General features: G+C 36.7%; 1 protein-coding gene across 12 annotated transcripts in view; it reads left to right on the forward strand.

Annotated features, from left to right (window-relative positions):
* Positions 1–23,007, forward strand: part of LOC118278581 (agrin) — a 158,681-nt gene extending 135,674 nt beyond the window's left edge. For 8 of the 12 annotated variants that reach the window (XM_035597906.2, XM_035597897.2, XM_035597913.2 and 5 more), the window contains 22 exons: positions 1,158–1,382; positions 1,836–2,051; positions 2,341–2,562; positions 4,222–4,325; positions 6,026–6,140; positions 8,919–9,158; positions 9,448–9,753; positions 9,858–10,010; positions 10,694–10,975; positions 11,096–11,242; positions 11,794–11,927; positions 12,119–12,419; positions 12,929–13,090; positions 13,939–14,302; positions 14,421–14,633; positions 14,744–15,138; positions 15,247–15,493; positions 15,608–15,772; positions 16,027–16,223; positions 17,467–17,653; positions 19,961–20,325; positions 20,567–23,007. In XM_035597906.2, the coding sequence (XP_035453799.2) occupies positions 1,158–1,382; positions 1,836–2,051; positions 2,341–2,562; positions 4,222–4,325; positions 6,026–6,140; positions 8,919–9,158; positions 9,448–9,753; positions 9,858–10,010; positions 10,694–10,975; positions 11,096–11,242; positions 11,794–11,927; positions 12,119–12,419; positions 12,929–13,090; positions 13,939–14,302; positions 14,421–14,633; positions 14,744–15,138; positions 15,247–15,493; positions 15,608–15,772; positions 16,027–16,223; positions 17,467–17,653; positions 19,961–20,325; positions 20,567–20,712 (4,886 nt within the window). In that variant the 3' untranslated portion in view covers positions 20,713–23,007. Of the gene's footprint in view, positions 1–1,157; positions 1,383–1,835; positions 2,052–2,340; positions 2,563–4,221; positions 4,326–6,025; positions 6,141–8,918; positions 9,159–9,447; positions 9,754–9,857; positions 10,011–10,693; positions 10,976–11,095; positions 11,243–11,793; positions 11,928–12,118; positions 12,420–12,928; positions 13,091–13,938; positions 14,303–14,420; positions 14,634–14,743; positions 15,139–15,246; positions 15,494–15,607; positions 15,773–16,026; positions 16,224–17,466; positions 17,654–17,984; positions 18,092–19,960; positions 20,326–20,566 lie in introns of those variants that run through there. The other 4 variants (XR_004783903.2, XM_035597890.2, XM_035597922.2 and 1 more) reach the window with 4 other exon arrangements.
* Positions 23,008–27,641: the final 4,634 nt, after the last annotated feature.

Here is a 27,641-nt window from a genome sequence, read left to right on the forward strand (position 1 = left end):
AAGAGGTCTTTTCTTAATAATAGACGCGGAGCACACAAAAAGGGTCAACATTTCATTTTGCCCGTGTCAGATGACGTGACTGGCCCAGAATAAAATCAGGCTTTGTAAGGAAACGTGCGTAGAAAGGTGACACGTCTTCTGTCACTCTTCTTTTATTGAAAGAGATCCATCTACATTTCGGTATCAGCCATTTTGCTTTCGACAACGTGCTACAGAAATGTTAGATCTTGGTCATGTGTTAGGGGGAAACTCCAAATGTAACGAAGGTATTTTATCTATGGTGTATTTTTTGAATGCACGGAAACATAGTGATATACGTAGATAGTGTAACATGTTTGGCGAGATAGTGAAAGTCTCAAGAAAAGGTCTCATAGAATCTCATTATTATCTACACCAAGGAGAAAAATTTAATTAGATTTTTTTTTATTATATAATCGACTTTTTATGCTACATACAAATCAATGTAATAGTATATAGAAACAAATCCAATATTTCATAAATAGTGCTATTTATCTAGGAAACAATGAAAATGTCGTTACGTGCTTTTCGTTTTCACTAGTCAATGTAAACAGCCTACAAAGGCGTCAGTCCTTTCAATAAAGTAGGGAATACTATTTCCCACATCCAATGTTATTTATTTTTTCTGAAGCTGTTTTATGAGCAATAAATATATTGCCTATTCACCTAAAAGTTATACAAACTTTGATGGGTATGGCAAAATATTTTTTCGTAACTCGTAAATTGGGTTGTCTGTTTTCTTTTTCATAAAAGTAATTTAATCTATTCTACTGTAGGTACAAAATGTAGTACATTTCTCTAACCCTTTTCACTAAACTTGTCCCAAAATATTCGATCTGAACTAAATTTGTACAAGACTGAATGCCCGCACATTCCGACATCCTTTGTAAGATTCTTTATTTACATTACTCTAGCTTGCTTCGGAGCTTTTATTAGATTGTTTCAACATAGTCTTGTACTCTTTTATACGACAGAATTGCTGTACATAAGATGAGAACTTTTCCTCTGACAAAAATAAGTCTTCTTTATAGAGTTCCTTAGCTTACAACGTGGCCTTTGATTGCATGAATAGCGTTAGAAATTTTCTTTATAATATTTACATTTCGTTCATTCGGTTTTAAAAATATTTTTTCTTACAGATCCGTGTTCGGAACATGAATGTGCTGACGGTGGCGTTTGTCAGTTAAATGAAGCGCGAGTGCCAGTCTGCAGATGTGGTCCGCCATGTGATCTGCTGGTGCGGCCCGGCTCCGCCGTGTGCGGCTCCGACTACAAAGACTACCCGAGCGAGTGCGCCCTGCGCAGAGAATCATGTCGAACTCGTCAGCAACTCACCATAGCATACAGAGGAGAGTGCGCTTCTGGTATGTAGATTACACTTATTTACTCCTGAACAATAAGTACAACTTCATCTGTGAGTTTTAAAAGCATTTAAAGTAAATACTCATTCACTCAAAAACCTAGTCTTCTAATCTAAAATTAAATCTTTATTCGGAAATGTAAAGAGCCAGCTTATTTGTATCCCGTGTTGAGGAGACATTTTGTCCTTAGAAAAGTAATTGGGTACGAGCATCGAGGCGCCAAGTCGACCCGAAACAAATTGTGGCAGGAATGGAATAATTTCGTTACCTAGTATTAAAGTTTTAATATTACAAGTTCTGCTTTCTCTCGCTTTCTATCCATCAGAGTTAACTAACTTTTGTGTTAAATTGTTCGTAATAAATTTATGTCAGGGTCTTTGAGATTTAATAGATTTGAAAGCTGTCACGGACGTGTTTAAATTGATTGTTAGAAATATTTTGTTCAATTTGTAACAGCTCAACACCCATGTGACTCGGTCAAGTGCGGGTCTCGCGAACATTGTACACTGGATGCTCGCGGCGTGGCCGTGTGTGGATGCGGCGCGGAATGTGAGCCGGTGGTGCGGCCCGTGTGCGGCTCGGACGGCCGGACCTACGACTCCCGCTGCCACTTGGACCGCGCCTCGTGTCTAGATAATCGAGATGTACGAGTTGCTTACACAGGACCCTGCGGTGAGTTGAATGTTTTGAAACGTAAAATCCTGCTGGCGAATGTGTGACGAGGTTTAGTCAAGTTTGTGGTTTGCTTTCAACTTTGTATGAACTTCAGCTTGCGTTATCCGGTCAACCTTACTGACCACGCTTAGAATGCAAACATTATACATGACAGTTACACACTTAATTTTTGATTAGAACAATTTAATTATGTAATATTTACATACAAACAAATAGTTTATTTTTAGTTCATTTTAAAAATATTTATTAAACAGAATAATATTTAATTATTTTGAAATTGTGACAGGTGTAGAAAATCCGTGCGCCCGCGCCTCATGTCCGTGGGGCGGAGCATGCGTAGCGCGAGGCGGTGCAGCGCAGTGCGCATGCCCGGTGTGTGACGCTACGCTTACTCCTGTGTGTGCTTCCGACCGCAATACTTATGGATCTGAGTGCAAGATGCGCATGCACGCCTGTCAGGAAGGCGTTCCTGACGGAGAATTGAAGGTGCTATACAATGGAACTTGCCGTGAGTATATTAACACTTAAACTCTTATATTACTACCCAAGATAACGTAAAATGTTCTTTATTTTAGCTCGTTAATAAAGTCACTTCAATGTTAAGAATATTCTACTCGTGTTTCGTGTAACATGTACTAATTAAATATAATAATGCAATTAGTTTTAAAACAATATCTCGATAACAATGTTACGTGCCCATTAAAGTAGAAGTAGCCGTGTATTGTACCTGTGTCTACCTAACCAAGAACTTTCTAGGCACAGAATGGAACAGCTCTTTGAACTAATTTATTGGAAGAACTTCGCTAATTAAATATAGACAACCTAAATAAAACTTTGCAAGTGTTGTTCAAAACAAAGCTTATCTTTTCAAAGTATAATATTTACGATTTAACAAGTTGTATGCTCGTTGGTGATTTATTTCTTTAATATTTACGTTCCGAAGACGAATAAAATACTTCTATAGGTAATTTAAATTAAAATCTCGTCACCGCATTGCCGAATCCGGAGATGAAATTCGGAATTTTTTCGAGAAAAATTGCTATCAATTTCCCGTGATGAAAATCTTTTTTCTTTATGAAATTGTCAATAAAAAGCGAACGACATTCCTTTGCAATAAGAAATATCTTGCGGTGTTGAAGATTTTGCCTGAATTATTTATGGTAAAATAATAAAATATAGGGAAATAAAGTGGTAGAATTTTAATGCCAGATAAGTCGGAGCCCGAATTCAAAATGTTCTCGTAAGAAAACGGGTAAAATAGAAAGTGTTGAGAAATTTACTGCTGGAGAGGGTGTGCTTATAATTTAATATTGAAAATACATTGTTATCGGCGCTCTGGAACGCTCATATTATCGCTGTTATTCTGTTAGCATGTAACGATTTATAGTCGTTGATATTAAATATGATTTTTAATGAAAGAACTCGAGTGTTGGCTGCAATGAAGGCACTCAGCATTTAATAAACCAGGCTACTTTTACATGAACACTCATTTATTTCCACTGAAACTCATTCAGTTCAATTTGTTCGCGGGACTCAACACAGTAATAAATTGTACGTTACTCTATCATTGCGCACTGAAATGTCAATTAGAGATTAAAATGGCTCAATGGAAATTGAACGCGACGCGGATTGATGAACAGAGAATACGGATTAATTTTATTATTTAAAGGCGTCCGAGCCTGGCTATTAATTATTGAAACAATATTTGATAGAGCCGTTCACCGACGCTTAGTCACACTTTAATGGAATTTCTTTCAAAGGGTTTCAAGCTACCACTTGTCGATAAATCACAAAGGCTACTTTATAAAAGATTACATCTAATCAATCACTCTGATGGGAAATTGGATTAAATAAAATTTATGAACGCTCTTTGATTTAGGTACGGGTGGTTTATTTTCTTTGCTAAATAACAGAAAATAATAATTTGTGTAAGAAACTATCTATAAATATAAGTACCGTCTAAGTATAAATTCAATTTTATTATGTGGCGTAAAATAAATATTTCTATTTACCATTTTCTGGTTTGCCACCTCAAAAGCTATCTCACAGTAGTAATACAATAAATATCATAACAAAAGACAACACCGCTACTTTGTACTACGACATAAAGGAAAATAGTCGTTATTGTGTGTGTTAAATAATGTCTTATTAGACGTGTATTGTTTAGAGACATGCTCGGACATCGTGTGCAAAGGCGGCGGGGACTGCGTGGTGGACGCAGACAGCGGCCGGCCCATATGTCGGTGCAACCACAACTGCACCGAGGCACAGGTATTGTACTGCTGAATTTACTGCACCTATATTTATTACTCCTTCGACTGGCTAGCCTAAGTTTGTAAGACGTAACATAAATACTTCCCGGCAACTATGTATTGTGGAGTTATTGTACTAATTTCTAGTTGTAGTATCCAAAATTTAGGGCTTTTGTATTTGATTTTAGTTGTATCATCGAAATATGTCTTCTGTTTCTATCAACTCCTTCCTATGTTTTCTTAGATTTTTGACACAAACTTAAACCAGTTCTTATCGTCTAGTAAACGACTTGTTTGCCAAAATAGTGAAATACTTGGAAATATGTATGTAAATAAAATGAAATATTCTAGTAGGTATGTTTAAAACCACAAGTTCCTTTCTATCTACGTATTGACTAACTGCACAGACATAATCAAAAACAAATACCATTAAGGTTTAGCAATGGCTAGTTACTAGGCTGTTAACTGTACAACTCATTTAAGTGCTAACTTAGCACCTTAGCTTACTAGAATTACCTAGTAAAGAAGAATACTTTCTATTATTAAATATGGAATGTATTTCTTTCTTTTTTACTAGTGTTTTTGTAATTATAATTATAGTAGGTAATGATATTGAATGAAGAATGATTTTAAAATATTGGCTCTTCTAGTTTTGAAAATCAATTAATTTCACAAATATCATTTAATTTTAGTATAATGGTTTGTATTGAATTAGAACTTTTTCACATTACATGTTATGTATGTGTTTTTTTAAGGAGAATTTGAGTACGACCCAATGGTAAGGGTTTCCAACATAGTGTATCAATGTTTACACACTGTTAATTAATGACAAGGATGCGTAATTGTAACCAGGAATATAATAAGTTGTCCACTGTTTCACATATTTACACGAAGATTGAGAACTGTAATCCATCTACGTCTCTATCGTAAGAAAATGGGAATCCTACAATGAAAGATAATCTAATATAGATAAGTACTTATACGAAGTAGATACTCGATGTAATAACCTCTTGAGGGTACAGTTTCAAACCAATCAAGTTAAGCCGATTTTAAACAATACTCGGAAATAAGCCACCAAATAACATCTAATTGGTGAAAGAGAAGCTGTGATTATACTGGTTCGGTTTGGGAGCCGGATCATAATAAGCTTAACAATAAATATCTCTGTGATATCTCCATTATTTCTTAATTAAAATGCTCACCTTGATCCTTGAATTTGGCAATTAATTTATGCTTTGATGTCTGTCAAAAAATGAGAAATTGTAAGAAAATGCTTGCGTCCAAGGTTTAACAAGAAGATAAATGAAAGTCAGCTGCCTGGTCCAAGATAAATAATAGATTTGTGAGCCGTAAGATTATTCTAACTTATTTTCTTATTTCTACGTAAAGATGCTCAGATGGGTGGTCGTGGTTTCTGTCCTAAATTGCCTTATGAGTTACGTTTTCGCGACTTTAGTACGTTATGGATGGCGTCTCTTACATTACGAAAATTAATGTCGTAGCGAATATTACGGACTGGTTTTTCTTTGTCAGAGTTTTCTGGTATATTATAAGGAAACGTTGCAAAAGGAAGATACATCTGCAAGAAATATCTGGCGTAATCCACTGAGATTAATATAATTTTAACTTTTTCTTCCTAACTTTTGCATTCGAATTGTATTTCCAACGGTAATTTGGTCATGGCTTATCGTAAATTTGTTCAATGTTCGTTGGCGGCAGGAATCAGACGTGGTATGCGGGAGCGACGGGCAGACGTACCCGTCGCAGTGCGAGCTGGACTCGACAGCGTGTCGGGAACAAACTGATCTGCGGCTCGCCTACAAAGGCGATTGTGGTAAGTGTGCCTTTTTATGGTAATAATTTGCTGTTGTATTTTTTTTAAATGTATTCCTGTTTTAATATGGTTAAAACAAAACATAACACATACTATTCTAATAATTACTTAATTGATTGCGAAAACCCACTCGTGTATTAGTTTAATTTTAATGAATTTGATATTGAACAATTCATAAAGCCTCTCAAGCTTTTAATATGAAATCACGTGGAATTAAAGCTTAAACAACAACTACTTATTGTTATTAGTTTCGTGATTTCAAAGTTAGTACTCGAATATTGGTAAATTGATATTGATAGCAACCTGTACAATTTATCGGAGTAAGGAATCTTTAATTTGTGTGAAAATAGTACAGAACAAACGATCTTTTGGGGCACTGAACTCGTGAAAAGATTTACGAGTGTTTACTGTTTAACTCAGTTTCAAAAGGTTTGAACACAAAATACTGTAGCTGTAACAAAGTTAGCTATTTGCGAAACTTTATACGCGATTCTTTCAAAAAGGTCACAAAAGCCTTTTCTAACAATGCAGGTTGAACACTAATCTGTAGGTTATAGATTAGAATTTAAAAAAGAAAACGTAAGACCAATAGACTAGCTTTCATAAATACGGAAGGTGCACTGAGAATTTTTAATTAATCACTTGTTTGTGTATAGGCTGGGTTTAAGAGATACACAATACTTTGGACTTCATTGTTTCGGTTTTGCTGATTTACTTTGACGCACAATTTTATATTCTCTTCGGACGTTAGTAGTTGACATGGAGCGATGCCGTCTGCCCTTCATAACTCGCCAGAGGTGATACGCTATCCTTTGTCAACCGGGTCAACCGTTGTCAGACTTTCAGACTTCACACTACCCGTAACAAATGTCATAAATCTTCGTATGACAGACGACCACCGACAGTTTACGTGCTCACACACACAATGACTAAAATAAGAAAGCAGTTTGTAACTACAAAATAAACCTGCTACTGCTGTAATCAACTGTTGAATATTCATTGAAAAGTATATTTTTGTGGTATAAGTCGGTAAACGAGCAGACGGATCACCTGATGATAAGCAATTGCCGCCGCCCATGGACACTTGAAACACCAGAGTGAATCGTGGATTAGGAAGATTGTGAAGGGCCGGCCTCACTCACAACGAAACACAAGTGTTGTTTCACGTCGGTTTTCTGTAAAGATCACTCCGGTCCAGCCCATTTGCGCCGAAGTATAGCTCTCCCGCACTTATAAAAAATATTTGTGAAAAATTATACGCACATGTCAAAGTAGCAGACTAAGCAGTAAATTATTGAAAGCTCTGTACTTTCTCAGAGATTGTAGGCGCTCTATTGGAATAAAGAGTTTTTTATGAAGCTGTGATAGGCTTAGGTATTGCGCAGGGGGATTAGAGATCGATAGCGGATTAAAGTCTCCCCATAACGGGCGGACCCGAAACAGAGTGAGATTAGGTAAATCGCCTTTGTGATGTGCATCCTCGGGTTACTTTATTAATCGCGGGAGGTCTGCGTTGGAATTTAAACTGTAATCCGGTACATTTGTATAGGGGATCAAGGAATCAAAATAAAATCTCTTTTACTTATGTAACTCGTATACTTATTGTTTCAAAAACGTCGAATATTTTATCTTCAAATTGTACAATACGAAGTAAATACCGATATATGAAGCAGATATTGAGAATGAGAAGGCTGCGATTCTATTGTTGAATTTAATTTCCGGAGGCAACTTTAATATGGGATTCAGCGATCTAAATGGTACCAAATCTCGGCAATAAAGATTGATAACATTTCAGTTCAGATGTTTCTAGATTTATGTCTGCTGGCTCTTTCGATTTTATTTTCATACATTTAATTTTGTTTTATATCTCACTTTAGAGATATAAAACACACGAAATTATTTATTATAAGATAACATATTTTATATATTTATACAATACCAATACATCAGATTATAACGTAGGTTAAGCAAACCATTCTTTTAAATTGTGCAATGTAAAGGCACGGAGATGAGTTTTCTAAAGTTTATTTTTAAACAATATTATATTTTGCTGTTACATAATAGTCTTAGGCAAGATAATAAATATTTATACCTGAGCAGAGGTCACGTACTACGCGTTAATTTTATATTCTAGTGCCTACGGTATACAACAATAATTGTTCTTTTTATAGCAGAACTATTAAAATATGAAAGGGTATACAGTAAAAATTGTGGTGTAACCTTTTATATCCCATGTAACTGGCAACCCATTAATTGCGGGTTCTTGTAAAGATAGCGAAAGTTCAGTCCTTTTCATTGTGAGCGGCAGATATTGTTGTGTCTACACTGTTCCTACTTTAAAATTTTATTACGAAACATCTCCTTCCATTTTCCGTCCGGTATTAATCGACCGCTTTCACAAGACTTTCATTTTGCGGAGAAGTGGTAAACAATCGTTATTAAATTTGCACGGGTGTCTTGCCTCATCCCTCAGCGAGAGACAGAGGAAGCCTAATTTTCCTTAGCGGTAGAATGAGAGAGGTATTGCAGGAAGCACACAATTGTCCAACGTAATGACGTTATCTGTTCAGCCATTCGTTTCTCGGAAAACTTCAGCCAGGGTGCTTACAAAGTCGTAACCTTGCCAGCGCAGACGAAATAAAACTCGCGCTTGTATTATTATTTACAGCTCACGCGACGCGCTCGTATCGAGACTTCCTCAAAACCCTTTTTATGGATTTAATTAAAGCGGAATAATGTAATACTGATGCGTTTATTTATTAGATCTTTCTTCAACAGCTTTGTGTGAAGGTGTTCAATGCGCATTTGGAGCCCATTGTGCTGCGGGCGAGTGCGTGTGTCCCACGGACTGCACTGGTGCTGCTCGGGAACCAGTCTGTGGTAGCACAATGCAGACTTTTCCAAATGAGTGTGAACTCCAGAAGGCTGCGTGTAGGCTACCTCCACCTGCCACACTACACGTCATATTTTATGGAGACTGCAAAGACAGACTGGCCGTCGTACCTCCTATAGCTATGAGTACGTATCAATATATCAGTTTTCAATCAACATCTCTTCTACTTTTAACACTACTAACTTCAAATTAACTTAACTTTATCGTCTTTTTCCAAGTTAATTCATGTAATTCTTGAAACCGTTAAAGTCGAAGTAAAAATGTTTGACCCAACTGGAAATATGTACCTACTATCGGACCGACATCAACCTAGTTGTGAGCAGTTATTTCAATATAGCGACCCATCGTCAATCAATTAACTAACTTTCCGCTTTATCGCTCGACTAACACGCAAATATTTGGGCTGGGGTGTAGCTACGACCGCGATGACCACCACCGAGGCGGAGGATGGTTCCACAGATGTGTGGGGTGCCACTGACTTGGACGGCACGGCCAATCCCTCCGCCTGTCGGGACATTCGCTGTGATTTCGGCGCCAGTTGCGAAATTGGTTCTGATGGCTATCCACGCTGCTCCTGCCTTTTCGAGTGTCCACACGAAACCGAATACTTCCCTGTGTGTGCCTCAGACTTTCGACTTTATCCTAGTCTCTGCGCTATGCGTAAAGAGGGCTGCCAAAAACAACTGGAATTGAGGCTCCGACCATTGGATCTTTGTAAAGGTTTGTTCTTGCTTTCTAACACATACTAACAATGAATAACTTTGTAATATGAGTAGAGCACGATTCACATATCATGTTGGGCAATGAATTATTGTTAACCACAGGTATGGAAGTAAGACCCTGCGGTAATAATAAAGCAATGGTTGACCCTACCACTGGCCTCGAAATAGACTGTGGTAACGGGCCGCACAGGCAGGATTGCCCCGTTGGCAGCTACTGTCATATCACGCTGACAGCGGCACGGTGCTGCCCCAAAAGTGAGTATTTCGTATTCACGTACAAAATAAATAATGCAAAGCACCAGTTTCATGTAGTGCGCACTTGTTTTAATATTTTTATTATACATTCATACATTAAAACATATTGTTTGCTTTTACTTTTTGTTATATTATTTGTTTCAAATAAGTTTCAGACTCATTAAGTCTCAGCAATTCAGCCCTCATTGAATATATTGGTCATTTAGATTAAACTTTGTAACAAACATTTAACATTCAACAAGGGTAATAACCGTTTTGTACTATATGACTGTACTCTATACAAATGTACATCTATTGTAATTAAGTCTGTGTCAGACAAATATTCTATTTAGTAGTAGATTTTAATTGTTTGTTGAGTTACGATTAATCTATTTTAATTAAAAGCGTAACTGATTTGTAGTGGCCATCATATTTCACTTTAGTTATAACTTTGCTCTATAATATTTCCACGAATACAAACCTCGGTTTTATGCACATAATATGATAGCTAACTGGCGATTTGTCAGAGTGAAGATACTAACGGTACACGGCACCAACAGTAAATTGGATACAATCACGCTAGCCGTTGCCGCTTCGGGTCCTTTGTCTCCATCTTATAAAATATGGTATTTTATTCAGTCGTGTGAGTCTGGTGACACACGGAAGGGCTTGGGTAATAATTTCTGTTACACATTATTGCACAGACGATTCGAGACAATTTGAGGAAAAGAAGATATCCCACTGTTCGGAGACGTCGTATGGATGTTGTTCGGACGGTTCGACCGCAGCCAGTGGTCCTAATGAGGAAGGGTGTCCAATCACGAGCTCGACTTGCGGTTGTAACCGGCTCGGCTCGGTGTCGGATCGATGCGACGAGGACGGACAGTGTGTTTGTCGGCCCGGTGTGGGCGGCCTCAAGTGCGACCGATGTGAGCCTGGCTACTGGGGACTTCCGAGGATCGGATCGGGCCATACTGGATGTATTCGTAAGTATACTTCATTACGAGATTAAATATTCTCGTTTATTTTATATACATTTTGAATCAAAATAATTAACGCAAAGCAAAGTCAAAGTCACCCTATTCACATCAGATGTTCTATTTTAGCGTGTGGGTGTTCAGCTTTCGGTTCAGTGAGAGAGGATTGCGAACAAATGACTGGTCGATGTGTTTGCCGAACCGGGGTTCAAGGACAGAAGTGTACCGTGTGTGCCGACCACAGACGCAGATTAGGACCCAACGGGTGTTCCGACCGTAAGTCGTATTTTCTTTTAAAAAACACAAACCCACTCTTCACTGAGATTTAGGGTCCTCATTACAAAGGTACTTACAACAATGCCATGCCTGACCCATGTCAAGATGTTCTCGTATTAACCGTTTTTCTTTTTTGTAGGTAGGTAGTTATTTAAGCACGACTGCCTGCATATTCTTTGCTTCCTTTCTATTTCCTTAATTTTAAAATATCAAGAGGTACATTAGCAAAATTTTGTATTTCAACGTTGTTACGATTAAAAAGTATAATTACAGATTTAATTATCTTTCATTGATTAGGGTAACCTTGTTACGCTCCCGGTAGGCTCTGTAAGGAAAATTTTGATTAGGCCAGAAAAGTACTTTTTGTGTGCGTAACAAATTTCCAGAACATAGGTAAAAAGGCTTTATCTGGTTACGAATTGAACTTGATGCCCTTAATTACGGTGATTAGGGTCTTTTAACTTACCTATTCTATTCATGTGGATACACACAAAACAATTTAATTATGCTGAGTTGATCATTCGTTTTCTAAATAAAATTTAATTCTGTAGCTGAAACTGGTGGCGTGGTATCGTCATGCGCGGAGCTGTCATGTTACTTCGGCGCGGTATGTACGGAGCGCACTGGAGGCGCGCTGTGCGAGTGCGCTGCGGCTCCCTGCTCCGATAGCGACACCAACATGCTGGTGAGTATAACAGTTATTCCTGTCTACCGTTCTAATAATACCTTACTCATCATGAATATTAATAACCGCTGATTTATTATAATTTTGAAGTTCTCCCAGTTACGAACTTGTAGCCAATAAATATTCACATCAGAGAACACGACCTTGTAACTTTGCCGTGAAACGTAGCTAAGTTTAACCAAAACCAACAGGTATGCGGTAGCGATGGCAAAACTTACGAGTCAGAGTGTCACCTCAAATTGCAAGCGTGTCGCACGCAAGAGGATATTGTAGTGCAAGCGTTTGGTCCGTGCAAGTTGGGCGAGGTGGCTGGCACGGCCGGCCCGCCGCGGCCATCGTCACCGATACAGTTCACACAACAGGACGACGGTGCTGCTTCCAAATCTACCAGGCACCTTCTCAACCCAGACAAATACTATAACAAATATGACTGGACTAGAAAAGAGACGCCAAGCGACTTTGATAGCATCCTATCCGGACAAAAATTCAAAGGTAGGTCTGTCTTATTTTCAGTTTTGTTAAAGTTATTTTGAATTATTCGTATAAAATCAAATCATTATTTTCATCAGGCTACGCCATTTTATTACAGGAGTATTAAATTGACAAAAGTCGTAAACGATCATTATGAAGTCTGTTATAGACTTTCTCGTTTATTTATAGAACTAACTAACCATTTGTTTCTCCATCTCATTGAAATCTTAAACGGTCTTATTTCATTGCCATTCTTTTAACGCTTTAATCAGTCAAAATAATGGAGTTAAGATGATGACTGTTAATATCAAATTAGGGCAGTTGTTAAATTCAAGGGCATTAAATTTTTTTTTATGGGAACTAGCAAATGGTGATCACCTGATGGTAAGTAATCACCAGAGGATTTACAAATGCGTTGCCGACCTTTTGGGGATTAATGGTTAGAGGATTGGGGATTGGGCATGGGGAGATCAGGGTGACCAAGAATTGGAAATCTAGAAAGCGATTAGCATTTTAATTTTTGCTCTTAGCCACAACGGCAACCGTGGGTTCTGGTGCGGTTGGCGCCCTACTGGGTGACTTGTGTGCCGATGACGGCGACTGCGCCGCCCTCCCGGGCGCGGAGTGCGCGCGCGACGCGTGCGTGTGTCGCGCGGGACACGTGCCAACATTACATAGAAAAGCATGTGTTGGTACGTACTTAGTATAAACTGTAGTAAAACTTGTATTACTTGTTGAACTGTTTCATTTTATGTGTAATTGTGTATAATTGCTTTGTATAATGTAGTCAAAAGAACTGATGTTAGCTAAATAGACTTAAAACTATAAGATGACTAGTAGTAAACACAGGTCGCAGCAAAAGTTATGTGATTATGAACACGAAAGAGACAGTGACTAACTACAGAGAGCTAATTAACTAATTCATTTCATGCACTATTAGACGTACCTTACTCATATACATACATTACACATTCAAGAGATGAACATACACTGATATAATTTTCATATCATACACAACGCGGCCATTACTTATCCTTTAAGTTAACACGGCTCATTTCTAGGTGTAATTTCAAAGTAAGTAGCTCTTTCTCACGTAATTATAAACTTGATAAGTTGGAGTGGGTTGTCTGTCCGTTCAGGAACATTCTCGCTTGAAGCCTTATCTCTCCAAGTCATGTGACTTGGAACACAAACTCCGTTCCTGATTAGTACTCTGTTAGGACGATAAGTGCCGCATGACTGGCCTCATTTACTCCAACTGTAATCCGCTAAAATAATATCTAGATGTGTCAAACTAATGACGACTAATTACTAGATAATCTGCTTAGCTAGTCCGTTTCAGTGATTTCTCTGTCTGTTCTAAGAATAGAAATATGTTACTGATGTCAAATACAATTTCGTCTTTGTGACAATATAAATTTGTACAACATTTTATAGGCAGTTTTCAGTTAAATCAATAGTTAATATTACATTTTAAGTTATATTTTCGTAAGTATTTATTTCTTTGTGTTTATTTGAATGATTTTTATACGTTTCGCAGAACAAACTCCACAAGAGACCACAGAAGAATATAGCGCTTGTTTATCAGAGCCATGTTACAACCTCGGCACATGTATTGATTTGCCTGGATCCACTTACACGTGCTTGTGTGCCGGTCCTTATACAGGATTGAACTGCGAGTCCCTCGCAAAGGACGGACTTCTGGCCACCTACATAGAGACGCCTTCCTTCGACGGCACTTCTTATATAAGACTAAAACCCTTGAAAGCTTACCACAAGTTGAATATCGATATTGAATTTAAAGCCTTTTCCGAGAACGGCGTCATATTGTACAATCAGCAAAAACCTGACGGCACGGGTGATTTTGTTTCGCTCGCCTTAGTCAACGGATATTTAGAGTTTAGGTAAGCAATATTTCCCTGCATCATTCTAGATGTAATAAAATGCAAAGATTATTGGATTCGATAAAACGGCGAACTGCTTTTGGCTATCGTTTACAATTTAATCTCATTCTCGATACAGGTATAATCTTGGAAACGGAGTGTTAATACTTACTTCACTAGAGAAGATAACATTAAACGAGTATCACAAGGTGTCTGCGAAGCGATACCATCGAGACGGGATTTTATCAGTCGACGATATGGAAGACGTGGTCGGCCAATCTAGTGGCCATTTAAAAGCACTGGATTTGAATGAAGACGCTTATATCGGGAGCGTGCCGACTAACTTTTCTAGGTAACTAGAGTGTTTCATTACTTTGATATTAATGATGTAACTTTTACGTCAATATGATACTATATGATTCCCAAATAAGCAATAAGTAATTAATAAATGTCTCTATACAGAGTCTTCGATAATATTGGCACTCGGCACAGCTTTATCGGCTGCGTAAAATACTTGAGGATAATACGTCATCAAGTGACAAAGAAATTGGGCCGTCCGGATTCATTAGTCGTTGCTATAGAAAACGTCCAGGAGTGCCAATCCAACCCATGTATGAGTATGCCGTGCAAGAATGGTGCCACGTGTAAATCTATAGACGGGTCGGCGACCGAATATACTTGTAGCTGCCCTATCGGATTTCAAGGAGCCAATTGTGACGAGAGATTAGATCCGTGCGAGTCGAATCCCTGCGGATATGATGAGGGGCTATTGTGTGACATCGGCCCGGACGGCGGACACGTTTGCCGTTGTTTGTTTGGAGGTGAAATTGGCTCCAATGGAAACACTTGCAATAATGGTGAGCCTTATTTATCACATCCTTAATAAACAATACAACCTCGTTCCTAAGATACCATTGTCTAGCGAAATTTATATTGCAACTATTCCATGCTCAATTTGTTCACAGACGTAACCGTGGTACAAGAGACCTGGTCCCCCCAGTTCAATGGGACGAGCTACATTGAATTGCCGCCACTTGAAGGGCTGGGTAAAGCGTTCCGCATTGAAATTTGGTTTTTAACGAACCGATTTTCCGGAATGCTCCTTTATACTGGCCAGTCTAATAAAGCCAAGGGGGATTTTATAGCGATTAACCTGGTTAATGGTTACCTTCAGTTTAGATACAATTTGGGGAGCGGTATTGCTAATATAACGTAAGTACCGTGTTTTAATTTAGGGATAAATTTATTTTACACGAAAAGCTAAATGTCATGAATATTTTTAATGGTTGCTGATGATCTGTAGCGTTATTTTTGTATTTTATGAAGGTCGCCAGTGCCGATAACGAAGGGTCGTTGGCATCGAGCGCGGGTGTCCCGTTCAGGTCGGCATGGGAGTCTCCAGTTGGACCACCATCCCACACAGAGAGGACACTCTTTTCCTCCATTGACACACTTGGAACTAACTCTACCCTTGTTCATTGGATCTCTACCGTGAGTTTGACAAAATAATTATTTGTGTCTAGAAAAATCAGAATTGAAACAAAAGTGCCGAGTGAATAGTTTCTATCATTTACTCGCCTAATACCAAGACCATGTCTTATTTTGTAGCCAAACATGACATTCACAATCACAACCACTCCACTCAGCGGGGCATTTTGCCAAAAATACAATAAAAGTGGGGAAATAGTTCCCAAGTTGTGCTGTTTCATCCTGACTATTATTTCAATTGAAATCTCTTTCCTCAGCTCTTACATTCGTCCGCACAAGATGTCAGGCGTGACCAGCAGTTTCATAGGCTCGGTGCAACAGGTCTTTGTGAATGGCAAACCTTTGTCTTTGTATGGGGCTGACACGGCTAAGTGTGCGATAGTGCAGGATGAAGATCGCCTCCCTTGTGCCACTACTGGGGTCACTAGGTACACGGGACCGCCTTGTGGAGAGGGTAAGTCTTGTGAATATTGTGCACATAGCTACTGTTGTTTTGAATGGATCTATCGATGTATTGAGTATTAATTGGATAATAGAAATTGCAATGTATTACTAGATTGTTTGTGCAATAATTTCTTAGAATAAAAGTACTGTGATTAATTAAAAATTATGGTAATAATAGCGACGTTGCCGCGTCCGCGTACGCTGCTCATGAGAAAGAATCTCTCTGTGCCTCAAAAGTAAAAGTTAAAGTCAAGGCAAAGTAGAACTTTTCTCAGTATATTTACGTGTGCAGCATTATTTTTTAGTTAATTTAGTGTCTCACGATATTGATACTACAAAAAATACCTTTAATTGTCTTCTCTCCATAAGTGTTAGGCGTCAAGTTAAATGTACTTGAGAACATTACTTATTTATATCAGCTCTATATACTCACAGAGCTGAAAATATATGTGACGTCATCGTATTACCTACGCCATCAATTAAAGAAGGCATGATGCTATGTTGGCATGTTACAAATAGAAGTTATTCAAATGTTTCGTAATTAACGGAAGGAATAAATTACGCCCCTTCACTTAGTTTACTTTTCCTTTTACTTCGATTTAGTATAACCGAAGCATTGTTCTAATTAAAAGCATTCTTCATTTACTTACTTGTTCGTATTATAGATTTTTTCCGTGTAATTAATTACAGACTGATATTAAATGTATCTTTACTTGCGTTTATTAAAGAGTTTTTGTTCGTTTCGCTGCTTGCACAAGAACGCACGAACAGAGGGTAACTTCTTTCTGCCGTTTTTGCGCAGAGCAAGATTGGAATTCATTTATAGTTTTTCTTATAACAGCTACTAGCTAACAATATCTAATAAAACTATGTAATTATAAATAAAATAAAATGTGCTTGTACAGACAGTCAGTATTTGGTATATAGATAAGAAAATGATTTAATATAGAAACCGTAGCTCTTTATCGATACCATATCTGTTACCAATAGTCAACTCACTAGCTAACCTATGTTTACTGATAAACCTCTATTTTTTGCCTAAATATGCGCCAATAGGTTTATACAGCTCTGGTAAACCAGCTAACATTAATATACATACCTAGCCATTCATGAAATGGAATATTCCTTAACTTATGAGGTCATTATCTTGTTTACATATTCTTCTACGCTATTACTGTTTACTGAACTTGTGTAAAACTTGGCTGACTATATAATTTCCTTTATATTAACCACCAAACTTATTCCTCGTCTAGATCTAACGCCATGCAAAAACAATGGTTCCTGTATACCCCTTCTCAATGAGTACAAGTGTACTTGTCGGGATGGGTACCAAGGCAGGAACTGCGAGATACAGATCAATGTTGAAATGCTGAACGAGAGGACACCAGTCAACTTCGATGGAAACAACTACTTCTCCTATAGAAGCAGGGGTAGTCGCAGGTGAGCATAAATATAATGACTAAATTACATAATCCGCGAGAATTTCCCTTATATGCAGAGTTCGTGTTACTTAACAAAACTTACTTCAGTCATAATAATGCAGAGTCGTAAATTGTACAGTTTATTAATATGGTTGTCTCGACTTTCTTGTCTAACTCACTTACATTCGTTATTTTATAAGGGTTTTATTGCTAAATCTACTAATAATGTCTTCGGTTTTATTTTAATCTGTGAAAGACACGACATGTAAAACTGTCATCGGCAAACAATATCCCGATGTTTATGCTAATTCATGTTAATTGTAACTGATACTAATTTTCTATCTTTTTAGCTTACATACTAACACAGACGTCGGTGAGGGACACTACGGTGTAAGATAACATTTGAAGGAATCAACTATAACATATTAGTCGTATTACGTCACAGCAGTTAGTTTAGGTAAAACATTATATACTTATATTTAATATTTCCTCGTAGCCTTAGTGAAAGTGGGGACATTTGGAAGTCGTGTGGTTTCAGAAACATGAATACTTAATGGCGACACGTGGAAATTTCTCCACTTAAAGTATAATTTGAATAGTTGGCTGAATTGAACGACACTTAATACCAGTGTTTGTTTATATGTATATAAGCGTCGCTTTTATTCTTTCCATTTATGTAGATTTTATTGCGTTATTTATTAATTTGTTAATGTCGTATAACTATTTGATTGCCTTAATGTTGGGTACGTTTTTGGTTCAATTAAACATTGCATGGTAAACAAATAATATGTCAAAGAAAGATAAAAGAGCGTCAGCAATTTATTTGTCTTTCTCTGAACTTTTGTCAAATTACTTGAAGTTTTATGAAAAACTTTAGAGCAAAGTTTGCGCAGTTTCGTATTCGTATTTGTCCAGAGTTGATAGTAAAGTGCCGTAATAATGTGCTTCAACAAGCTTGCTTGGCCTCCGCTCCGAATGTATAAATTCACAGGAAGTCAAATAAGTTACACCGAACTTTACGTATTTACATAAACACGTTAACGTAACAACGTAGATTGTAAATACTGCTTCACGATAGTCTCTTTGTGTGCTCACTCAGCTATTTTATTTGTTCTTCTACTTATTTGCATCTTGAAATTACCAGGACTTTTCTTATTTGTCAGTTGTACATGTAGTCTTTTGAACTATTTTTGTAACTCCACGTGACTATACAATGCCCCAAAATATGTTTGTGAAACTAATGATCAATTATTTACAACGAATACCTAGTTAGTTCAACCAAAACGATACGTACTTTTTTGTTACTATTTTTAGAACCTACTAATATTAACTTTTACTTGGAAATAAACAAATCATTCTTTGTTAATATCTCGCCCACGTCACTAAAGATTCTTGAAGGCACTTTAACAAATATTTATTCTACGGTAACTACAAAGTGGATGTGCTTTTAAGGATATTTGGGCTAAAGGAATGTTTGTACTTAACATGCTCCTAAAAATACATACAGGATGAATAATTAGGAGACCGTCTCTGTTCCCACGATTAGTTATGAAACGGGAAAACTGAACCAAAATCCATTTAGTAACTTCCGAGCTAGTTTTAGACTAATCTCGAAAATTACCGACTAGCTGCGGAGCATACAGATTGGCAAATAGACGCGGGAACTTGCTCTATCATGAAGCGATAGACTTTATTACGTAATAGGTTTAACTAGTTTCATAGTCGCAGTGTCAAATAAGTACCAAAGTATATTTGGACCTACTATATTGAATTGCCTAAATTGGAGACCCGAAACGGGTGCCCTAATAAATAAGGTCTTTCATCGCAATCTAATTTTCCAACTGATAGGTCTATTGAACTTGCCGAGGTAGCAAAAGCGAGATTTTAATTCCGTAGGCCATATAAAAGGAGCTCTTACAGGTACTCTGATATATTGTCTACTTGCGCTCTCCTTGCCGATTTATATAAATAGAATCTAAAGATCAAACCCAGTACTCGTACCTAAATAAAAAAGTAAATAACGTAATCGATCGAAATGCTTAATGATATGGGTTGCGGAGGTGGAGTATCTTTCTATTCGTAATGTTTTTTATACTCGTAATGTAAAATACATACTAATACGTTTTCGAATAGGTAGTATAGATTCTATCACGCTAATGAAATATGTAGGTATCATCACATTTGCCTGTTCAATGTATTCGTACTCACACAATGCATGCACTAGTTTCATTACTCAGTCAGTGTCTAGTTAAATAATAATAACTAACAAATAACAATAAAGACAACAAACACGTCACACAATATTAAATAACACCAACTATTTTAGGAACAGCGGCTCCCGCGGTATTAGATATGAAATAAAGTTCCGAACATACAACGACTCTGGCCTCCTAATGTGGAGAAGGAAAATCGGTATACGGCCTCGAGACTTCATCGGTCTAGGTTTGAGTGACGGGAAACTGCAGCTTATATACACAGACACAGATATCAAGGAGATGAACTTGGCGACACACGAGGACTGGTTCCAAAATATAGAGTCCAAAGCCAGGGTCGACGACGGCCGGTGGCACACCGCCACCGTTCGCAGAAGAAAGAGGTTAGCCATGCTACAAGTTGACGACAAACCGCCTGTTAGAGGGTACTCACAGTCACTATTGGTGCCCTCGAAAGCAAACCCCAAGCTGTGGATTGGTAAGTAAACCATTGTTTTACATTTAATTCATTCCATTGGTCAAATTAATTTATCACTACAGTCATTTAACGATAAAAGCCCCATCTTTTGATTTATTTCCAATACGTTAACAGTTAAAACAAATATTATTGGACGTTTGTATGCAGAAGGAATTAAAACGATGAATTGTTTTATACGTTTTATCTCGTGATTGGTTTTCCATATAAAATTGTTAAGTTGAATTACTTTTTGTGTACATAGGGGGTTCTCCGTCGCTGCCCCTGGGTTTGCCCGCCGCTCTGTACACGGGCCTCCGCGGCTGTGTCGCCAGTGTGAAGGCAAACGGACGGCATATTGATCTCAGCGCACCCATACGACCTACGACCGTGGTACGACATTGCGACTGACGATACGACTAAGTCGTGCGACCCGCGCACGATGGTCAACGTAAAATGCCAAGTGGATTGTGAGATTTAAAAAAGTATTATTTTGTAACTGTTGTGTTGAATAGTGTTTTAAAGTACCTGTCGAATAATGTACCTACCGATACATATCCATTTCAATATTTTGTTCGTATTATTTCGATTTAACAGCTATTTGAAGAGTCCATGGAAATATCTCTAAAGAGATATAAGTGTCATATCACCTCGAATCAAAAGTATTTATATATATTTTACCAAAAGAGTGCGTTGCCATAATACGTTATGTTCTAGTTGTAGATTGAATAGTTACTATATCAATTATTCTCTTTTTTAAATCGGTGCTCGGATTACACATCAGAGGTATAATGAAAAAAATGAAATAATTAATATGCGAAAGTACTGAATTATTAAAAAAGACTCTTGATATTTTGTTGTTAAAATTAGCAGAAATATATAATCTAGTTGATAGATTAGTCAGTAAAACTTAAGCATAGTTTCTATTATATGTGAGAGCAAAATATCATGTGAGAAATTATAAAAAGTTTGTAAAACTTTATTCGTGTAGAGAAATATGATGATCGGGCTCTAATGGCGACATTCCAGCTCCCTGTCTCGACGACAAATAATGTAATGTATCAAGAATAAGCAATCGTAAATTAATATTTTGACTAACGTTTTCTGACTCTTTTTATTTGATAATGAGATTATCATTTTGATTCCACTTTGCCATTCCTTTATAAATGTGAAGTATATTTAGCAATTATTTATAAATAACAGTGCCATAGTAATTGTACAGTAGCTGATTTAGGGATTTTATATACTCAGTGTTTTGATGCATAATAATAAATAGGTTGTGTTCGTATTTTCCTTTGGTATTAAAATAGTATTTATTTCTAGCATATTTGTGTTGTCATTGCAGTGAACATTTTTTTACTGATATCGCATTATTTCCAGGGTATGAGTATTACTTATAAATTACATATTTAGTTTAAGATTTTATAGAAGAAACATTATAAATCTCATTCAGATCGAAATGAAATAATGCAGACATTTTGAATTTTCCGTGCCATACTTTATAAGTACATCTTAATTTACTCTCAAAATACATAATTATAATGGTGTATGTGATTCATTGTGTTAATTTATAAGTTACTTTATATCATTTCCAATATCACCTGAGATTATTTTAGTATTTTAATCTTAGTACTGACGTTTGTAATATATGTACATAAATATAGACTAGAATTTTTTTACAAGCCGCTTAACTGTTTTATTCAGATGTGTAATAAACGTTACGAAATGTCCGTTGTCGTAGATTATGAATTCCAAGTAAGTCTGTGACTAAGTTCAGCGGTACTACGCTCTAAGCAAATCCCTGGAGGGTTAATGTTCTCAGCAGTAGGTATGAATGTCACGACTTCACGAGCCTCACACAAACTTTGGACACACTTGACCCGCAATTGTGACTTAATCTCCACAGAGTAACATTGTACTTCTGTTCGAATATTCTAGAACATTCATCTGACGTATGTAATCGATCTTCCTAACTTTAAGAAACATTCATTACTCTTGCTGCAATCAACTATCTAAATAAGGCCGGCTGTAGGCTAGTTATGTTATCAACTAAATAAATAACGAATTTCAATTTTATTTCTAAGCCTGTACATTTTAAAGTAACTACATACGTAATGTTATGTATAGAAAATTGGTATCATAGTCTAGAATCGATTACCTAAGGTAACTTTTAGTTTTTCCTTTCATGTTATGCTAACGCAAAACTACGCTCTTTAACTAAAAGCTAAGTTCGTTTTTCTACATTTCGTCTAGCGAACTACTTGTAAAGTATTATAATTAATACTAATTAAATTAAAACAATGACAATATTAAAATATATATATCAAAATGGCATTTAGAGCTACGTTTTTCGTGTTAGACATGCTTCGTGGTCGAGCGAGACACAATTCACTTTTAGATGGTATTTAGAACAACCCTAGTGCTGTTGATTCGAATCAATTTGATATAGTAATGAACGAGTATATTCCTCTATTGTACTTAGTATAACGTACTTAATTACAAGAATAAAATATATTAGAAGAGTATTTTAGATCCGAATGAACAACAGCTAGGGTTTCCAGCAATAACCTAAGTTTAGGTACAATATTGTCACTGGTTCGTACATATCTTCCAGTCCAGTTTGTTACGCAATGTGTGTTTGATGTAACTATCTTAGTTTAATAAATACAAAACCATAAAATAAAATGAGACTGCAATCCGTAATAATGTGTTTATTTCGAACCCTTCTCGACGTAAGTGGTCCCAGAAAAATATGAGCAAACATCCTCGAGTGTTGACATTACCGAGAAAAAATGTTCTATCGAATGAAAAGAAAATGATGGGGCATCATCGGAAATATTTAACGATATCAGGAAAATGAATTTATAGGTTATCGATAATGCTGAATCGATTTAAGATGTGAGTCATTCGACTAGAATTAACAAAGGGGAAGGTTCAAGTCGAATACCAAAATAGCTATCGGTATTCAAGCATTTTCACAGTACAGATGAAGCGCAAGCTAAGCTCGTAAAACCCTGAGGACGTGTCTTATCAAATTCTTGATCGGAATTTATGGATAATAAATTAGTTAACTGTTTAGCCAACCGTGCCCTTGTAGCGATGGGGCTTTAGGTGCCGCGAATATTACTAATGGCCTTCAAACACGAAAGCTTTTAATTTAATGATATAGACAATTGTGGGACTGGCCACTAGCCGCTAGTTTATACAATGTTCAGACAACTGCTGATAGCTATTAGGCGATTGGATTGATGAGTGTAACTTGTTTACTTATGTTTCGACAAGCCCGATTGTTATAATTGACCGATGACGTAATACCAACTTTGGAAATGGACGAAGATAATATCATAAGCTGCTATTAAACATAAAGGTAGGTAATGGAAACAATCCAAATGTATTACTCGAAAGTGGGAGTACTGAGTATAAGATCTATGGTTAATTTATAGGGTGGGTAGTAAATGAGAGGAAGAATCACCTAGTGGTAAGCAATTATGGACGCCCGCAACACCTGAAAAGTAACAAGTCTGTTGCCGGCCTTTTGGAGATTTGAGGATTGGAGACCGATTCCTAAACCAACAATAGTGATAACATTTGTTTGCACGTTTGCCTCCTATTCCATAAAAAAAAACACCTTGAGGAGGATAAATATTTCAGTGATTTTATTATATAACGTTTCTCAGTTTGTTATAGATATTAATAGTATTTGTGATTCTAATAGTAATCCCTATTAATTTCTCAGATTCAGATTACGAATTTACTACCTAAATTAAATTTTAAAATAACTGAAACCGACGAAACTAATTCCGCCTTGTGCTGTATTAAATGCAAAAGTATTAAATAATAAACAAAACACAAATAAACAAAACCTTTTAAAATAGGAAATCACATTATTTTGTTTACTGAATCATTTCATAACAAAGATCACAGGAGATTACAGATTGAAGTTCATTAATCGGCAAATAAAACATAAATGTTTATACAATTGTTTGATCAACTAGAGCAAACAGTAATATTATTTAAATGAATACATTTTATTTATTTGCCCAATAGGATTTGTGTAAGCATATTGTAAATAATGTCGACACCTTTATTTGCTTTGATTATTTGTTAAATTTACTATTTGGTGAGCTATAACAAAGTTTAGTATCACATAAATTCGGCAAGTACCGGAGGTATCAACATTTCTTTATTTATTTGACAATAGTGCGTAATATACGACGGCATAAAAAGGCGAAGCAAACAGATTGATATATCATCCTCTACACAGACCCGCCTCTAATCTCAACTAGCCTGAATTATGGTGTAGAAAATATCCTCTCATTCTTTGCATAAGCCATAAATCACGTGAGCCACCGGAATCCCTGGAGGCATTATGAACGAGGAAAATAAGCAATAGGTAGATATTAACCAAAAAGTGAAACGCCGCTTAGGGTGGATTTCTGAGATATGTGAGAAAGAAAACAGACTCGCTCGGAGGCAATTTAAGAAAACGCCGCGAACATTCACCCGTATTACCTAATCTGCCATTAAATTTTAGGATAATGGACGAATAAAACGATTCCAAACTTACAGAACAAAAATAAAATTTCACAAAAGAAAACTTCAAAAACAAGTAACTCCTTCGAGACGTAATACGATAGTAGTAAAACTAAATTGAGTTTTCTACCAATCTATATATTACATGAGAGTATTTCAGCTCATTACATTTTCATTTAGTTTCTTTCAACTTTTGTCCCTCGATACAATCAGAAAATCGGGTACACATTTATTTATTCCCAGAAGTTTCAAGTTTATTAAGGTTAAAAGTATGGGCATACGAAAAAAAGCAATAAAAGGTAACGAAATGGAATCATAAAAACATCGCGTGTTCGGCGCAAGCGTTTTATCACTTTATTAAATGTTTGGGTCGTTGGTGCAGGCACATAGCATTGCTAGGTGTAAAAGAAGTTTGTTCCAGCATGTTACAAGCCCGCTGTTGCATGATGAGGAGTAATAATCGCAACTTTATTGCACTTGCATCGGCTAATTTAAAACATCTACACTAGACGTTAATTGTATGAACAATTCTATTTCACATTTTGCTTTCCTAGTACTTGTAGATTTACCTGTTAATTTACAGAGGTGTTTCTACACAGCATAAACATAGCTATGGCTACAAAAGATTAAAAGAATTATTATTTTGCAGGGCAAATTAAACAGGATTGTTTTTAACACGCAACTTGCTTGTCGTGATCATGAACAACGTGATATTTCCAACATAATTTGTCTTAGTATAAATTTTTATTAACACTACAAAAGAAAAGTTTTGAAAAAACTCCTTTTGAAATAGCAAAAGTGAAAGCTTTAACACAGAGTTTTATGTTGCCTAGGGGATTAGATCCTAGAGAGTAAATTGTTCTACGCAGCGGCGAATTTTCAGTTGAACATTTTCGCAGTGAAAGCTTGGCACTCGATGCATGCCCGTTACGCCAGTGATTCATATCCGGCATGATTTGTCGCACCCCTATCGGCGTTGTCATGGTTTGGTAAATACTGTGTCAACTGCGATGCAATTGATAAATAAATCAAAACATTACCGACTAGATTAATTAACGTGGACAGCAGGAAGCGTTAAAATATGTAAATTCCTATTTATTTTGCGTTCACATTTATCACATAAATCTTTATTTATTTTAGTTTGTGCTTTCGTAAAGTCCCAAACAAAATAGATACGGAAATTTTATTTTGCAATGCTAGCTGTGTTTGAAGCGTAGAAATAATAATTTTATAGTAGAGCGGTGAAATAAAACTGTGAAGTGCTTTTGTATGGTTCACAATGATGCACGTATTTTTCTTTCAATCGTGTATAAATAAGGCTAAGGTGAACATGAAAGTATACAGATTCCCACCGTCTCTCGGGATTTGTATCTCGTCTTCCCGCAGCGAGGAACGTGCCCTGAATATGTAGCCGATTCTTGGTGATACGCGCCACCCGGCAAACGTTTGAGAACTCGCTGAAAGAAATCCAAACGTAGCTGTGGACATATCTGTACGACAGTGTCTGTGTCTCACGCGAATGATACACACTACGTGGTGCATATCCAACGAACAATCCTGTGTATAACTATTCACAATGTTTCTAGTTATCTGATTGCATTGTTTTCATATACCGCATTCTTTTATTAGAATCCATGCGCGGTTGCTAGTGGTAGTGACCGCAAATACTAACTGCCGTACTTCAGAGAAGATTTAATGATTACTTTTGACTATTCCCTTGTAACGACATTGTTTGGAAAGCAATAGCTACAGATTGATAAATAACGACACTTTTATATTGTCTATTAAATACAATAATACAATTTATTCGCACTCATTGGGGCGTAAAGGGATTCCGCAGTGCGTTGGCCCGTAACCTAGAATTTTATCAAACGTTCTTATCATGTAGGTTCTTGACTTTCTTTTAGGACATACACACTTGATTATTTTGTTATTTATACTTTTAGAACTAGAAACACTTAGAGACTCTGTATTAACTGTCCAAGAATAATCAAACTATAGCTACTTTCAGTGTTACCGAAACAACACTAAAATGTATTGAGTTTCTATATTACATCAGTGACACGAATGTTTCTACAGTTTAACAATTTGAGAGAGAATTGAAGATAATGATTTCACTTTACATAAATGTGATGACGCAGAATAAAACGTGGGAGCTTTGAAAGCGAAAGAGAAAATAAATTGGGGTTGATATATTGTCCCCATGGAGTCTGCCCATGTGATATGAAGCGCCATGATATATTACAAACGTAAGGTTGTTACGATATAAGCAATAGAATAATAATTTGTGTAAATGGCGCCATGTGTAGATACACACTGAAGATTAATGGAAACGAATTTCCTCTCCGCGCTCCGTCAGATTAAGAAAGAGCTTTGTATTCTTTTTTTTTCAGCGACAACGACGTTTTAAGTAGACTACTATGTATAAAAGCCTGTGCGTTGCAAAGTTGCGATATCATTTAAAATGTATTACTTATTCATGTCTAGCCTAATACATAGTTAAAATGTGTATTGTATACCTATTATATTTGACGCCGCCTAAACGTAGGTAGTACGTAGCTAAAACCTGAAAGGTAATTTCGATAAGTTAACTATAAAAGAAGGTGGACTTATCGAACAGATTATAGCCACAATATATCTAACACACACGTCCAAGACGGTCTTTATTACAACAATATTGGTAGTCGTGACAGGGATCCGTGGAAATCGGACTCCGTGACTACGATAAATCGTTTAATTCCACCCCGGTGACTCGGTCGATTGCGAGAGGCCAAAACGCCATCACAATTTACTGCGATCCAGTCCCA

The sequence above is a fragment of the Spodoptera frugiperda genome, chromosome 15, assembly GCF_023101765.2.
Source record: "Spodoptera frugiperda isolate SF20-4 chromosome 15, AGI-APGP_CSIRO_Sfru_2.0, whole genome shotgun sequence".
Classification (NCBI taxonomy): domain Eukaryota; kingdom Metazoa; phylum Arthropoda; class Insecta; order Lepidoptera; family Noctuidae; genus Spodoptera; species Spodoptera frugiperda.